General features: G+C 52.1%; 1 protein-coding gene across 1 annotated transcript; it reads left to right on the forward strand.

The window, feature by feature from the left end:
• The first annotated feature begins 354 nt into the window (after positions 1-354).
• On the forward strand, positions 355-14696 carry KCNG4 (potassium voltage-gated channel modifier subfamily G member 4). Its single transcript, XM_041772222.1, has 4 exons — positions 355-416; positions 864-1070; positions 2050-2812; positions 13395-14696. Exons 3-4 carry the CDS (start codon positions 2063-2065, stop codon positions 14163-14165), a joined length of 1521 nt encoding a protein of 506 aa, XP_041628156.1. The 5' UTR covers positions 355-416; positions 864-1070; positions 2050-2062; the 3' UTR covers positions 14166-14696.
• Positions 14697-15475: the final 779 nt, after the last annotated feature.

The raw sequence follows: 15475 nt of genomic DNA on the forward strand, positions 1-15475 counted from the left end.
CCCCCACCCCCGCCCCCGCTTCTCTTGCAGGACCACACTGGCTGTCCCTGTGGGGCTCGGAGCACAGAGCCCACTGCTGAAGCAGGACAGCTGGCTGGCGCCTTCCCAGCATGAACCCCTTGGACTCTCACCTCTCACGGGGGAACGGGCTTCGGGGTCCTTGTAAAAACTCCAGCCCACTGCCTGGGGGCCGTGCTGTGGCTGCTGGAGAGAGATGCAGAATGAATGTACCTCTGCTTTCGGGAAGAGGCAAGGCAAGAAAGGTTGGAAACTAACTCTGCCAGAAACTGCCGTGTTCAGAATTTTTCTTTTCTTCTTCATCTCCACCACGAACCTGTCTCTTCTCTGGCCACTGAGACACGGGCTCCCCTCGCCCGGCAGAGAAACAGCTGGAAAAGGTTCCCTGAGACGAGAAGGTGAGTTAAACTTCAGGGGAGGAAGTTAGTGTTTGCTGCAGGGCTGGGGGTTTGCAGGACACTGTTACCATCCTTGTCCAAAGCTCTATTTTGAACGAATCCCTTTCCTGGGCGGACAGAGTTTTGTGCACCTGCTGTTTCAGGGGGCCGTGGATGACAAAGTTGGGTCTGCACAGTGAACGCAGACAGGGCAGGTTTTTTCTTTTCTTCTTATTTATTTATTTATTTATTTATTTATTTATTTATTTATTTTTTGGTAGTGGTGGTGGGGGCAGTGTTCTAGAAAGAGCCCCAGGCTGGGAGATAAGAGTCCAGGGTTGGATTTGGATTCACTGCGTGACCTTGGACAAGTCACTTCAGCTCCCTGAGTCTGGGGCTTTGCACTCAGAAAATGAGAATGCTCGGGAGGGACTCCCCAGATTTCAAAACAGTCTTTTCTCTCTGCAGGCTGCTCATCTTCCTCTGGCCATACGTTGTAAAGGAAGTAATGCATGCAGAGTAACAGAACGCTGCGTGGTGAGCGAGTGTGAAATGCTCGGGCTGTGATTCAACTCTTCGCTGCCTGCCGGAATCCAACTGGCTCTGAAATTGAGAGGAACTTTTATTTCCATTCAGCTGTCGAGTTCTTCTCTTGATTGGAGTGCATATTGGAATGTAAGGTTATAGATGCTCTGGAAACAGCTCTGACCAGAATGAATAGTGTAGGAAGTGGTTGCAGGGTGCCGAGGATGACAGAGGTTTTGGAGATTTCTTTTTTTTTTAAATGCACGGGCTACATCTAAAACCCTTATTCTAGTCAAGTGCCTCAAATAAGTCTGAAATGGAGAGAGCATTAGAGGCCCCTTCACCTTGCAGATAACAAGACTGAGGTCCAGAGAGGGGGAGTCACTGGCTTAGGGATTCATGGCAAGGGTGGCTATGGCCAGCGCTCCGAGAACGTGGAGCAGAGCTGTCATTGATAGCAAAGTCCGAGGAAGCAAATAAGGTCATTGTGGAGCTGCTCCTAGGGGGCAGACACTCTGCCAAGCACTGTCACATTCCTCATTACTTTACCTTTCGGTGCCTCAGTTTCCTCATCTGTGAAATGAGCATACTAATGTTTATGTCATGTTGTTGTTGCGGTGAGTTAATATAGAGGAAGCAGGTAGATTGGTGCCTGGCATCTGAGAAGTGTTCTAGAAGTGTTCCGAAGAAATGCCTCATGTATATTATTGCACGTAACCCTCCCCGTGCCCAGGGAGATGGGTCCTCAAACTACCCCAGCCTGTAGGGATGACTCACGGAGGCTGAGTAATCCGCCCGGGCCGGCAGTCCCTAAGGGATCAGAACCCAGCGGTGAAGTCAAGAAACACTCTTAAGCTCTATTTTACCAACTGTGCCTTGTAAGTTTTGTATCAGACTTGTCATTGGCATGAATGAAGCTGAGATCAGAGAGGTTAAGCCACATGCCCAAGACTGCAGAGCCTGGAAGTGGCACAGCTCTGACCGGGGAAGGGATGCCATCGTCTCCTTTTGTTCACAGGTAGATCCCAGGTGCGTAAGAGGTGCTCAATAAACCCGTGAAGCAGCGGCAGCAAAGGGAACAGGAGGCAGTGTCCTGGCCCGAGACTGATTTCTCCCCGTTGTCTTGCAGAACATCTCCAGCGATGCCCATGCCCTTCAGAGCCAGGGGGCTGCCTCCCGGGCATGGCCACCGGGCCTCCTGCAGCCCCCTGAGTCCGCTCCTGCCTGGCCCCCTGCAGCCGCCCCCCGCCAAGGGCCTTTACTACCGCAGGGCCCGCCAGGTGGGCGCCCTGGACGCCTCCCCGGCCGCGGACCTGAAGAAGGAGATCCTGGTCAACGTCGGGGGCAGGCGGTACGTCCTCCCCTGGAGCACCCTGGACGACTTTCCGCTGAGCCGCCTGAGCAAACTCAGGTTGTGCCGCAACCACGAGGAGATCTCACAGCTCTGCGATGACTACGACGAGGACAACCAGGAGTTCTTCTTCGACCGGAGCCCCAGTGCGTTCGGCATGATTGTGAGCTTCCTGGCGGCCGGCCGGCTGGCCCTGCTGCGGGGGACGTGCGTGCTGTCCTTCCGGGAAGAGCTGGCCTACTGGGGCATCGAGGAGGCCCACCTGGAGAAATGCTGCCTGCGCGAGCTGCTCAGGAAGCTGGAGGAGCTGGCCGAGCTGCGCCAGCAGGAGACGCTGCACCTGCGGCAGGAGGCCAGGCGCCCCTCAGGGGACCCCTCTCGCTGGGGGGTCTTCATGCACTGGCTGCGGGAGACCGTGGAAAACCCGCACTCTGGGCTCCCCGGCAAGGTCTTTGCTTGTCTGTCCATCCTCTTCGTGGCCACCACAGCGGTCAGCCTGTGTGTCAGCACCATGCCCGACCTGAGGGCCGAGGAAGACAAGGTGAGTGGCCCCTGACCACCGGGCATTGGGCCCAGTGCCCACGGGACTTAGGGGCCCGTGAAAATGTCTAAGTATCTTTAAAAACAACAGAAAAAGAGATTATCATCTAGTGTGGATTGGATGCATTTTTAGACCAATGCAGTTGTGAAAGATCATTTTTAATGTTAATTAATTTTTATTATTATTATTATTATTATTATTATTATTATTATTATTATTATATTGGAGGAAAAGGCTCATGGAGTGCCAAGGGCCCACAAAAGTCATGAGGTGGCTTTGCCCCACAGTGGGCACGGTATTCACAAGCCCCCCCTTGGTGCTCGCAGGCTAGGCAGGCCTCTCCCGGCTCTGTGGACCACAGGTAAATTGCTTCAACCCCCTGAACCTTGGTTTCATCCTCCGCAAAATGGGGAACCATCGCTGTGAGGGTTCACACACTCCGCACACTTACCATGTGTTTGCTGAGCGGCTACTCTGTGCCATGTACTGTCCCTGGCCCAATCCCTGCCTTCTTGAGCCAATGTGGTGGGCATCCCAGCTCCACATTCAGGTGGAGAAAGCGAGGCACCGGGCCTTTAGCTTTTTTCTTGGAGCTACAGAACCAAGATTCTTGGCTCTCAGTTTTCCTGCTTGTTACATGGGTCCTGAGCCTCCCAGTCAGTCTCACTGGATGGGGGGAACTCAAGGATGAGTTAACTTCTAAGTTACTGTGCCCCAGGAAGCAACAGCAAAATAGGTTTTCCTGCCCACTCTTGCTCTCTTTTTCCAGGAACTTGTAGGAGATTCCCCAGGGGCCAAGTAGTCTGAGAAATGACATATGATCTTAACATTTCATTGGGAAGTTTATTAGAGAGCTTGAAACTCAGAACTGGATTTGTTTCCTAATTGAAAATGTTGCTCCTGTCCTGCTCTACATTCCTCCATGGTTCCCCCTCACCCTAATCACGGAACTTACATTATAGCAGATGGAGGGAACTGATAAATAGAACACATATATATGATGAATGAACCCTGTGGATGGCCCATAATTGTCAGTTGACAATTTAAGGGAAGTTCCCTTCCCTTGAAGATATATCCCAGGGCAATATAGTAGAATCTGGAGAACTTTCCAGAAAGAAAGGATTTATATGGAGAACCAGACCCTGGCCGGCACAGGGTAGGCTCTCAATAAATATGTGTGGGAATAACATGTATCTTGTGCAACCTATAAATGTTTTGTCCTACAGCAAACCAACCAAAACATTTGACTTTCAGCTCCCCCCCACCCCGAGGGACGACTATAGCTCCAAACACAGACATTGTTTTATTCTTTAGCACCAAATCATGTGATTTAAGAGCCTGCTCGTTCGCAGAAATATTTACACTTGGACACTGCAGTAAAAAATTAGGACAAAATAAGTGGTCTCTGTCCCCCGTCCCCAGAAGGACGCCCTTGATCTCAGCTGCTGAGGAAGGACCCCTAGATTTCCAACAACCTGTTCCTCAGGGATTTCCCAGAAGCCAGGATTTAGAACATGCAGAGGGACAAGGTCTTTTCAAAGCCTAATACTCTGAAAATTACCCAAGGTTTGAACCTAGGCTTTGTTGACTGGGGACTCTGGAGATCAAATCAGAGGTCACTGGGAGGCCCGCAGGCCCAGCAGGCCCCAGTCTGGGCTCAGGAGCTCCTGGGATAAAAGGAGGTGATGCCCATGGCCCGGGTCCCTGTCCACGCTTTCACCTTGTGGAAACCACCTCTGTGTGTGCTTGCTCCCTGGAGAGAGGCTGGGAGGTGATATCCTCAAAAAAAGTGTGTTTCCCTGTTTAGATGGTAATTTAAAGAACCAGGAGGCTGGGGAGGCGGTCTTTTTTTTTTTTTTTTTTTCCCAAGACTGCCTTACATTTACATAAAAAGACAATGTTCTCTCTAGCACCAAACTTGTCCAATATTTCGTATTTGCCCTCAGGGATGTTCAGCTGGCCAGCTGCTTCTGGGGGCAGGCCCTGCCAGGAGGCCTGGGGGCCACATCGTCCTGGGGGCCTAGCAGCATCCATCTGTTCAGATGAATTAACACCACAGGGGTCGACAGACACGCCAGGACTGGGACCCACAGACCTCCTCCATCAGACACGGTGTCGTGCTGGGTGGCAGAGGCAGCTTTCCTTTTGCTTTTCCTTCTGCCTTTTTCCAGTGACCTCCCATGGAGTAAACTTGGCAGTTGGGTCTACACTCAAGGTTGGTAAATTACAAAAAGAAGAGGGAGGAGGCCCTGTAGACAACAAGGACCATGCCACGTGCCTAAGCACCTCCCAGGTGCATCCAGCTTTTCCCACTTTCTTTGGAAGAGCTCAACCTGAAAGGGAGGAAAGCACCGGTGCTTATTTATGTGGCCTCCATGAGGCTGACATTGGATCAATGGACTTAATCTTTGAACAACATTTCAAGAAATAGGTATTACTACCACCTCCATTTTACAGATGAGTAAATTGAGGCTTGGGCAACATTTATCCTTTTCTTTTTTCTTTTTCTTTTCTTTTTTTTTTTTTTTTTCATTTATCCTCTTCTAAAGCTCAGTTAGTTATGTGAGCCAGGATTGAGCTCATCTACCAGCTGGTTCTGAAATCTGACTCCTTGGGGTCACACAACACCGACTTTCACGGCTGGGCTGCTCTACCTCTGGTCTGGATGCTCAGCAATGCAGCATTCGGCATTTCTGAGGCCACTGGGGTTTGAGAAGCACAGCCCTGTCCAGCAGGATGGTTCAGAGTGCAGGTCCTCTGGGTTTGAATCGTGGCCTCACGACTCATGAACTCAGTGATCTCGGGGGAGTCCCTTAGCCTCCATGAGCCTGTTTGGTCATCTGTAAAATGGGGATGCTCCCGGCCGTCCCCCCATGGGATTATGATGAGGATTCAGAGTGATTTGCACACAGCGGTGGGAACAATGCTGATGCGTGAGAGGCATTTAATAAACATCAGTCCCATTAGTATTTACTCGTTAGGTCCTGGTCGACAGGATATCACAACGTCCCCCCTTCCCTTCATTCAGCAAGCTATTGAGTGCCTACAAATGATGCTCTTCTAGGCGCTGGAGACAATAAGATACATTTCCTACCTTCCTGGAGCACTTATGCTGGCCATCCCGGTCCCTGGTTTTTAATCGAGGTGAAAATCACATAAGGTAATATTAACCACCCAAAACTAGATGGCCCAGTAGCATTTGGTACATTTACAATATTGTACAGCCTCCACCTCTATCAAATTCCAAAACATTTCCGCTACTCCAAAATAAAACCCCGTCCCCGTTAGCACTCACTCCCCAATCCCTCCCTGCCCACCCAGCAAGCAGCGCTGGGCCTCCCGCCTCCGCCTCCGTGAATTTCCCTATTCCAGACATTGTACGCAAACGGAATCACACCCTTGTGGCCTTCTGTGACCCCCTCTGTCACTCAGCGTGGTGTTTTCAGAGCCCATCCGCGCCATAGACTGTACCAGGCTGGGCCAGCACAGGATGAAGATCCTTCTGAGGGCCCAGTAATATTCCACTGTCGCTGCAGGCCACAGTTGGCTTATCCCATCATTCAGGGACGAGTGCCACCATCTCCGAGGCTCCACGCTTCCCTCTCCCTGTGCCCTCAGTCATGACCATCAAGCTGGTCATTCATCCCCAGCCCCCTTGCCATGTGGCCACGGTCCTGGCCGGACCGCTGGGCTGGTCAGGGCACTTCCCTCCCTCTGGATGGAGCACCTGCTCCGCCTCTCCTGACCGGTGCCTTCCTCCCTGCTGCTACCCGGATCCAGCAGCTAGGCAGTAGCTAGCGCCCAGGGAGAGGAGCCAGGATCTCTAGCTCCTCGCGGCGGAGTTCAGATCCCAGCACTGCCACACCCTGGCTCCGCCCTGGGACCAGTCACTGTCTTGTTCTGTGCCTCTGTTTCCTCACCTACTCAGAAGCGGGTGCTGAGGACCGAACGGTCCTAGCCATCACGCATCCGCTAGCAGGGAGCCACCCCTGGCTGCGTTTACACCCCCTTGGGGACTCAGCTCACACCCCTCCGGCTCCTCCACCTGCCCGTCCGCGTGGCCCATCAGCCTCTCCCAGCCACGGTGAGCAGCCGGTGGCTCAGACGTCTTCTCTGTTTTATTCTCCATTCAGTCGTGCGTTCAGCAGACCTTTCCCGAGGGCCTCCTCTGTGCCCGAGACCCAGTGGTGACAAGTACAGGCACAAGCCTCTCTCTACCCCCAGCTCAGCCTTCACTCGTTTCTCCTCCACTTTAGATTCTAGTCCTGCCCTGGAGGTTTGCTGGGGGCGTTCAGGGACCTTGCTGTGGGAGATGCGCACTGATCCCAGCGGCGCAAAGCGCTCTCCCTCCTGCCTGTGCTTCCAACATCTTGCTAAGGGCCGGGGAAAGGAGGACGCAGACAGATTTTTTTAAACACCAGGTGGAACTATAGGGGCCCCTTGCTGGAACGATGCCCCTTCTTGGGTGGGTCACCGAAGTCACCCCGTGGGGTGCCATTTCCACCGCCTCCCCTTTCACGGAAAGCCTCATGCTGGAGCCAGCTCACCCTCCCCTGCCACTTTCTCAGATCATGAATCAGCTTCATAAAGAACTGCCTCGCTCTCAGTAGCTTCCCCATGTTTGGTGACATTTGGTGATTGCTCCAGGGGATTCTTCTTAAACTGGCTTTTCGGTTTTGGGTTTTCTTCTTGCCCCTCCAGCTTCGTCTCCCTATATCGGGACCAGCAGGCAGAGTTCCCCACTCCCTGGACAGGACCTACTCCTCCTGCCTCACTGTGGCTCACCTGCTCTTCCTGCTTCATCACGTGTCCCTGGCTCCGTGCCCAACCCCGACCCCCATCTGCCCTCTGGCCCATGCTCCCAGAGCCCCTGTATTCTAGAGCTGGGGTGCAGGAAAGAGAGGGGCAGAAAGGAGCATGACCCCGGGGGAGGGGGAGAGGACAGAGAGAACTGGTTCCCAGGGAAAGGGTGAGCCGGGCCGAGGAATGAGTCAGCAGGGCGAGGAAGCCACTCTGGACCACAGGCCGGGGCATGGATAGAGGAATTCGCAGGCTGAAAGGAGAAGACCTGAGCTGCTGAGCAGATAGGGACAAGCGCTGAGCTACCAGGGGGTGGCAAGTGGCTGATTCGGGCCTACTTCCATGGCCCCAGGGTGTGAGGAAAGCTCCAATGTCAAGACTCTGGCCCCGAGTCCCTCCCAGATGGTGTTTCTGGAACTGGCCCTTCCTGCACCTGCATCATCTGCAGGGCAGCCTGTCCATATGGGCCCCCAGCGACAGTGGTCTGCCCTTGGAGAGCCCTGCCTGTCCTCTGACCCCAGGGCTGTTCCCAAGCTTTTGGAAAAGGCTCAGGGCAAAGTTGTGGGGCTCCTCAGTGCCTCACCCACCGACCTGCCTAGCTCAGGCTCGGGGCCCTGGCTTCTTTTTTATTAAGACATAATCCGTATCCTACTAGGTCCCCTTGTAGAGTGCACACATCGGGGGTTTTTAGGGTATACTTGGGGGATCATCTCTTCTGTCCCAGAACATTTTCATCCTCCCACAAAGAGGGAGGGACGCCCCCTGTCCCAGTGTTCCCCATTCTCCTGAGCCCCCTTGGCCCCTGGCAATCATCAGCATACTTCTGCCTTTTCTGGACATTTCCTGTAAATGTGGCTTTCTTTTGCATGTGGCTCTCTTCACTGAGCCAAGGGTTATTCATCCACACTGTAGCAGGTATCAGAGCTTCCTTTTAAGGGCTGAATAATATTCCACTGTGTGGATACAGCACAGGTTCGTTATCCATTCATTAGCTGATGGGTATTTGTGTTTGATTCTGCTTTTGGCTGCTGTGGATAAAGCAGCTGTGGACATGTGTGGACAAATTTTCGGGTAGACGGATGTTTTCAATTCCTTCTGGTGTTGAAAGAATACCCAAGCATAGAATTGCCAAGTCATACAGCAAACACGTGTTTATCGTTTTTTTTTTCTTTAAACATGTATTTATTTTTTAGAGAGAGAGAGCAGGAGAGGAGCAGAGGGAGAGGGAGAGTCATAAGCAGACTCTGTGCTGAGATTGTGACCTGAGCTGAAACCAAAGGTCTGGAGCTTAATGGACGTGTGTTCAATTTCTGAGGAGCCACCACCCGTGTCCCGCAGCTGCCACACCATTTAGATTCTCACCCGAATGCTTGGCATTCTAGCTTCTCCACAGACTCACCCACACTTAATATTTGGTCCTTATGCTCCCAGCCTTCCTAGTGAGTGTGGTGGCATCTGATTGAGGTTTTAATTTCTTTTTTTTAAAGGATTTTATTTATTTATTCATGAGGGACACACAGAGAGAGGCAAAGACATAGGCAGAGGGAGAAGAAGCTGCCCTGCAGGGAGCCCAATGTGGGACTTGATCCTGGAACCCCGGGATCACGTCCTGAGCTGAAGGCAGATGCTCAACCAGAGCCACCCAGGTGTCTCTCAGTTTTGATTTCTGACCTTGATTGGTTTTCTAGCTTTTCATGGTCAAAAATGAGAGACATTTACGAAGTAAACAGAATGATGTTGAACCCCCAAGAATCCATGACTCAGTTTCCACCATGAGTCACTCTTGTTCTTTCCTGCTCCATTCCCTCCCCCACCCCAATCACTTATTATTACTGCCATTCACTTCAGTTTTATTTGTAAAATGTACACTCAGTGAAAGGGATAGATCTTAGCTGTACAACTGAACAACTGCGTATGCCCGCATCACCCGCACCTTCTGTTTAACATAGGAAATTCCTGTTCCTCTGGAAAGCTCTCTCGTGTTCCCTCAGAGCCCATCCCTACCCCACACAGAGGTGGCCGCTGTTTGAGTGATTTTGTCCACTGTCTTGAATGTCACATAGATGGAAGAGTGCATCCTCCTCTGCATGTGAGAGCACCCACGGCGTGGCATCGCTCACCCTCTGGTCTTCATAGACCTGACTCGCGCTCTTTGCCGCATGGAGCAATCAGAGCAGACCTCTATCCACTGGTGGCGAGGCCCCTCAGGGAGGTGACATCCATCTTGGTTTGCCCAGGACCATGGGGCTCTGGTGACCTGGCACCTTGGGGCTCTGGTGACCTGGCACTTTCTGTGCTCAGAGCAGGAAAGATGTGGACAAATCAGGACTAGTTGTTCACCCTACCTACAAAATACAACCAAAGCTTCCTCAGAGAAAAAGAAAGTTTTTGATTTCCCTCCTATTTTTCTCCAAACGTGGCTGGCCTAGGAATCATTTCCTTGGCTCAGGCCCCATAAATCTCCACCTCAAAGGGGGCATTTCTCAGAGGACTGGTGCTGGGAGGGTGGTTTCAGGATTTGAGCAGAGTAGCAGCACAGGGTGGTGATGCAGCAGAGGGCTTGCTGCAGTGCAGGGAGGTGGCCAGGCCAGAGGGAGGTGGGTGGTGCATGCCTTGAATAGCCAAATGCTCGTACAGAGGCAGAGGAGCACCCGCAGAGCCTGTTCACCTCTCAGGAGTCACCTTCTTGAGCTATTGAGTCAATGGTCTGGAAAGGTTCTTCCCAGGCTACCAGAAGTCCCAAAGCCAAGGAGAAAACTTCCAGAATGTTACAACAGCGGCCTTGTAGAGACAATCTGGCCCAGAGTCTGAAAAACTCCCAAATGCCATTGAGTCAACTGGAGGGCTTGCCAAAATGCAGATTCCTGGGCCCCACTCGAGGATTTGATTTTGTGATGAAAGCCCAAGAATCTGCATTTGTAACAAGCACTCTGGGGGATTCTGATGCAGGGTATGCTAAATCCACTTTGAGAAATACTGGTTCTGTTCCAACCTCTTCACTGGAAACTGAAGCACAGAGAGAGGCAGTGACCACTACAAGGTCACATAGCAAGTCTGTAGCAAGACTAGAGAGTCAGGTCCCAAATCTGTGGCACTCCAGGATTCTTTTTTTTTTTTTTTAAGATTGTATTTATTTATTCATGAGAGACATAGAGAGAGAGAGAGAGAGAGGCAGAGACACAGGCAGAAGGAGAAGCAGGCTCCTCGCAGGGAGCCCACTGTGGGATTCGATCCCCGGACCCCGGTATCATGCCCTGAGCTGAAGGCAGACGCTCAACCGCTGAGCCACCCAGACTCCCGGATTCTGAAGCAAACGCTAGATGGTCAGGGCAAAGACTTCTTGTGTGTTTGAGAATTTCTTCCCTTTCCTGTAAAATCCAGGGAAAGGAGAAGGGTACTGTTGCCCTCGTACTGACCAGGCCGGCTGTGCCCATAACCAGTGGATCATCTCACAAGGATAGCTACAGTGGTAGATACAGTGAGAGAGAGATACCGTACATCATCTGTAACCTGTGCATCATCTCGCACACATAGCCACAGTGTATCGTGTGCCTGCAGGTGCAACAGCCTGCTCACTTCTGTGTGCTCATTTCCATTCACCACACTTCTCCCAGTGTAGAGAACCACAAGTCCAGAGAAGACAATGGATCTGCAGTCAGTGGAAGTGTGGGATTTGAACCTGAGTCACAGACACAGACAGGCACATTGAGATGGGGACAGACCACCCCATTTTCTCTCTTCCTCCAGCTGCTAGACATAAAAAGAGCATTTCGTTTCAATTCAGTATTCCTGTGGGCGCAGGCAGTGGAAATAATTTCTTTTTCCACTTCAGAGGTTTTTAATCCAAAGAAAACTGAAGTTGTCAACATCTTACTTTCCACTCAGGCTACTAGCTTTGGTCATTCATTCACTCATTCATCATATATATATAAAACTTCTGGAAAGTTCTACTGTGCAGATTCAAACCTCAATCAACTAAATTAAAATTCTGAGGTCCTAACCAGGACATCAGGGGGGTTTGCAAAGCCCCCAGATGATTCTAATGTGCAGCCAAAGCTGAGAACCACTGTGCCAGACCAGAGCTCCTTGAACTTTGATGTGCACATGAATCACTTGAGAGATTGTTAAGATGTAGGTTTTGATTCCTTAGGGATGGGGTGAGGCCCACGATTCTGTATTTCTTACAAGCTCTCCAGGGAAGCTGATGCTTTTGGTCCAAGGGCCATGCTTTAAGTGGCACAGGGGCCAATGGAACTCTCTATTGGGAGCCAGGAGCCAGGCAGGGAGCATAAATGATGCAACAGTGAATCCACAGTAGCCCCCACCTAGCTGCAATCTCCAGAGGGCAACAGACCCTGTGTGAATAGTTGCAATCATCCATCACAGGGCTGTACCAGGGACACTGGAGCCCTCTCTGCCCCACCAGGCTCCAACCTCCCAGAATTGACATCTGCTTCTCTACTACTTTACCCCCAGAGGCTCAGAGCCTAGTACAGATGAGCCCTCCGTGCATTTTTGTTGGATGAATGAATGAAGAATGGTAGGTAAGGAAGTTACAAAATACCATGCAGTGGCTGAGAGATCATCTACTATGTACGTGAGCTCAGGGAAGTCATTTCACTGCTTGGAACCATGTCCTCGGCATAAAATGGGGTCACATTGCCTGCTCATGACATCACATGTGGTAGAAGTGACAACACTAGAACAATGCATGGAACACAAAAGGGGCTTAGATTAGTGAAGGTGAAGGTTGGTTGCTATAACAAAGAGGCCCCAAGATAGAATGGCTTTAAACAAAATAAATATTGGGTGGGGGGCACCTAGGTGGCTCAATAGTTGAGCATCTGCCTTTGGCTCAGGTTGTGAGCCCGGGGTCCTGGGATTGAGTTCTGCATCGGGCTCCATGCAGGGAGCCTGCTTCTTCCTCTACCTATGTCTCTTACTGCCTCTCTCTGTGTGTCTGTTGTAAATAAATAAATAAAATCTTTAAAAAATGACAACAAAACAAAATAGATATTGGGGCCCCAACTCTTGATTTCAGTTCAGATCACGACCTCAGGGTTGTGAGACGGAGCCCCGCATCTGGCTCTGCGCTCGGTGTGGAGTCAGCTTGAGATTCTCTCTCCTACTCCCTCTGCCCCTCCCCTCCCAAAAATAAAATTAAAAAAAAAAGATATTGATTTCTCTTGCAAAAAGGGATCGAGGTGAATGAGCAGCTCTCAGTTGGAGACTCAAGATTGTTTCCACTCCATCCCACTTCCCACTCCATCCTCTCCTGGGGCATTGGTCCAATCTGTAGGTTCTAGGCTGGGTTGCAGGGCCATGTGGGTTGCCCCAGCTGACAATGAAAAAGTATGTAGGAACTCACACCAACATCCTAAGTCCTGGGATGGGAGGTGGCACACATCACTTCTGTTCACATTTCATGAGTGGGTTCTTTGTTATTTGGCCACACTTTGCTGCAAGGGAGGCTGGAAAGGGTGGTCCCCGATCTAGCTGACTGGCCACGTGCCCAGCCACAACTCGAGAGCTATCTAAAAAGGGGGTTTTGAGAGTCGACAGCACATGGAGCTCAATTGAGATCGAGAGATGATAGATAATATACAGAGAAAAACTATATGGTATAAATAGAATCTATATAGAACCTATACAGATATATATGGTATTGATACTGATGTCGATGTCACTACAGATACAAGGAGTCACTTCTCGGCATGGTTTCTTCCTCCCTTCCCAGCGCTGCCGCCCACCACTCTCATCCTGCATTTTATCGCCTCCCCAGGGTGAGTGCTCTCAGAAGTGCTACTATATTTTCATCGTGGAGACGGTCTGCGTGGCCTGGTTTTCCCTGGAGTTCTGTCTGCGGTTTGTCCAGGCCCAGAACAAGTGCGAGTTTTTCCAAGGCCCCCTGAACATCATCGACATCCTGGCCATCTCCCCGTACTACGTGTCCCTGGCGGTGTCGGGCGAGCCCCGGGAGGATGGCGAGAGGCCAGGGGGGAGCTCGTACCTGGAGAAGGTGGGGCTGGCGCTGCGGGTGCTGCGGGCGCTGCGCATCCTCTACGTGATGCGCCTGGCCCGCCACTCGCTGGGGCTGCAGAGCCTGGGCCTCACCGTGCGCCGCTGCACGCGCGAGTTTGGCCTGCTCCTCCTCTTCCTCTGCGTGGCCGTCACCCTCTTCTCCCCTCTGGTCTACGTGGCCGAGAATGAGTCCGGGCGGGTCCTGGAGTTCACCAGCATCCCGGCCTCCTACTGGTGGGCCGTCATCTCCATGACCACGGTGGGCTACGGAGACATGGTCCCGCGCAGCGTGCCGGGCCAGATGGTGGCCCTCAGCAGCATCCTGAGTGGGATCCTCATCATGGCCTTCCCAGCCACATCCATCTTCCACACCTTCTCGCACTCCTACCTGGAGCTCAAGAAGGAGCAGGAGCAGCTCCAGGCGCGCCTTCGCCACCTGCAGCACGCCGCCACGGCCAGCGAACACGAACTCCTGGGTGACGTCGACGACCTGGTCCCAGAGGGCCCCGCCTTGCCCAGTAACTACATTTAACTCAAAACCCTCCATGAAAAGGGGAGGACAGCAACCCAGCGCCCTCGGCTGACCCAGCTAGAGAACACCAGGTGTAGATCATCTGGTAGGATGTTTCTAGAGCTCCAGGGTCTCTCCCAAAGCTGGGAGGGGCTCAAGGCCACAGCTGTTTGCTTGTTGTGATTCTTGACCCCACCGGCCATGGCAATTCTGGCTATCATTATGGATGCTCCCTGCCTTTTCTCCCCTCTCTGCACCTTGCTGAGCACATTGGCTCTTTCTGTTAGGTCAGCCATCCTCCACTCCTCTTCCTCCCCTGCAGTCTTCCATGCCCCAGGCTGGGTTCTGGATGCACAGAACTGAGCCTACAGAACTCCATTCCTCCCCCCAAGGCTCTCTTTCCAGGCTCACCCTACCAACAGGAACCAGAGGGGTCAGTCACTGCAAACCCTTCTGATCAGATATCCCCACCCAGCCCTATCACAGGTTCCAGCAGAGATCAATATGTCCTCTCCCCACTCACCATAGCCAGTGGCATTTCCCGAATGCTGCTGCCTCCTCCCCGGCTCTGGAAGCTTTTAGCCAAGAAGGCAGAACTGGCCTCAGTGCTAAACCCCATATTGGGAGCTGGTGGCCTGCCATTCCTCCTGATGTGCCTGGGACCTGGGCAGGCATGCCACTTGCCAGCACAGCAGGCCCTCCTTGGCCAACTGGACTCTTATTGGGACATTCTCCAATTATCCAGCTCTTGGCCCTGACAGAGGCTAACTCTTGCAGGGCACTGCATTGTCCCTGGAGAGAACCATTCCTGCTGCTGGTTCCTCCAGCCCTGAAGAGACCTCAGCTTTCCACCCTCAGCTCAGCCACCCACCGCAGATGCAGTATAGCTTCAGTGCAGAAATGTGAGCAGCCTTAGGATCTGCCCCTTGCCGCCATGCACGACCAGTGTAAATTCCTCCGCTTTTATTTAAGTATGTTTGTCAATTTAGGTATTCATTCACGAACAGATTCAGCCCTTTGCATCCAGTGGAGGAAGCAAAGGCAGGATCAAGTTGTTCAAGCTAAAAGCAGTGTGTGCTGAGGCCAGAACCATGAATCCTGAGCCACCAGCTCACAGAGGGCTTCACCCAGACCCAGGAGGGGTTGAATGAGGAGAAATGTTCTGGGAGCTAAAGTTGGGAGGGGGTGGGAATGGGAAGGTGGTAGGCTATGAGGGCTGAGCAGAGGATCTGGGCTTTCTGGTAGATGCTGGAGGAAGCAGTGATGTGGCTACACAGCAGGTGTGGATGAAGACGGTTAGGCAGCGTGCAGGGAGACCAGTGTCGGGCAGA

Source organism: Vulpes lagopus, chromosome 10, assembly GCF_018345385.1.
Source record: "Vulpes lagopus strain Blue_001 chromosome 10, ASM1834538v1, whole genome shotgun sequence".
In the NCBI taxonomy this organism is placed as follows: Eukaryota; Metazoa; Chordata; class Mammalia; order Carnivora; family Canidae; genus Vulpes; species Vulpes lagopus.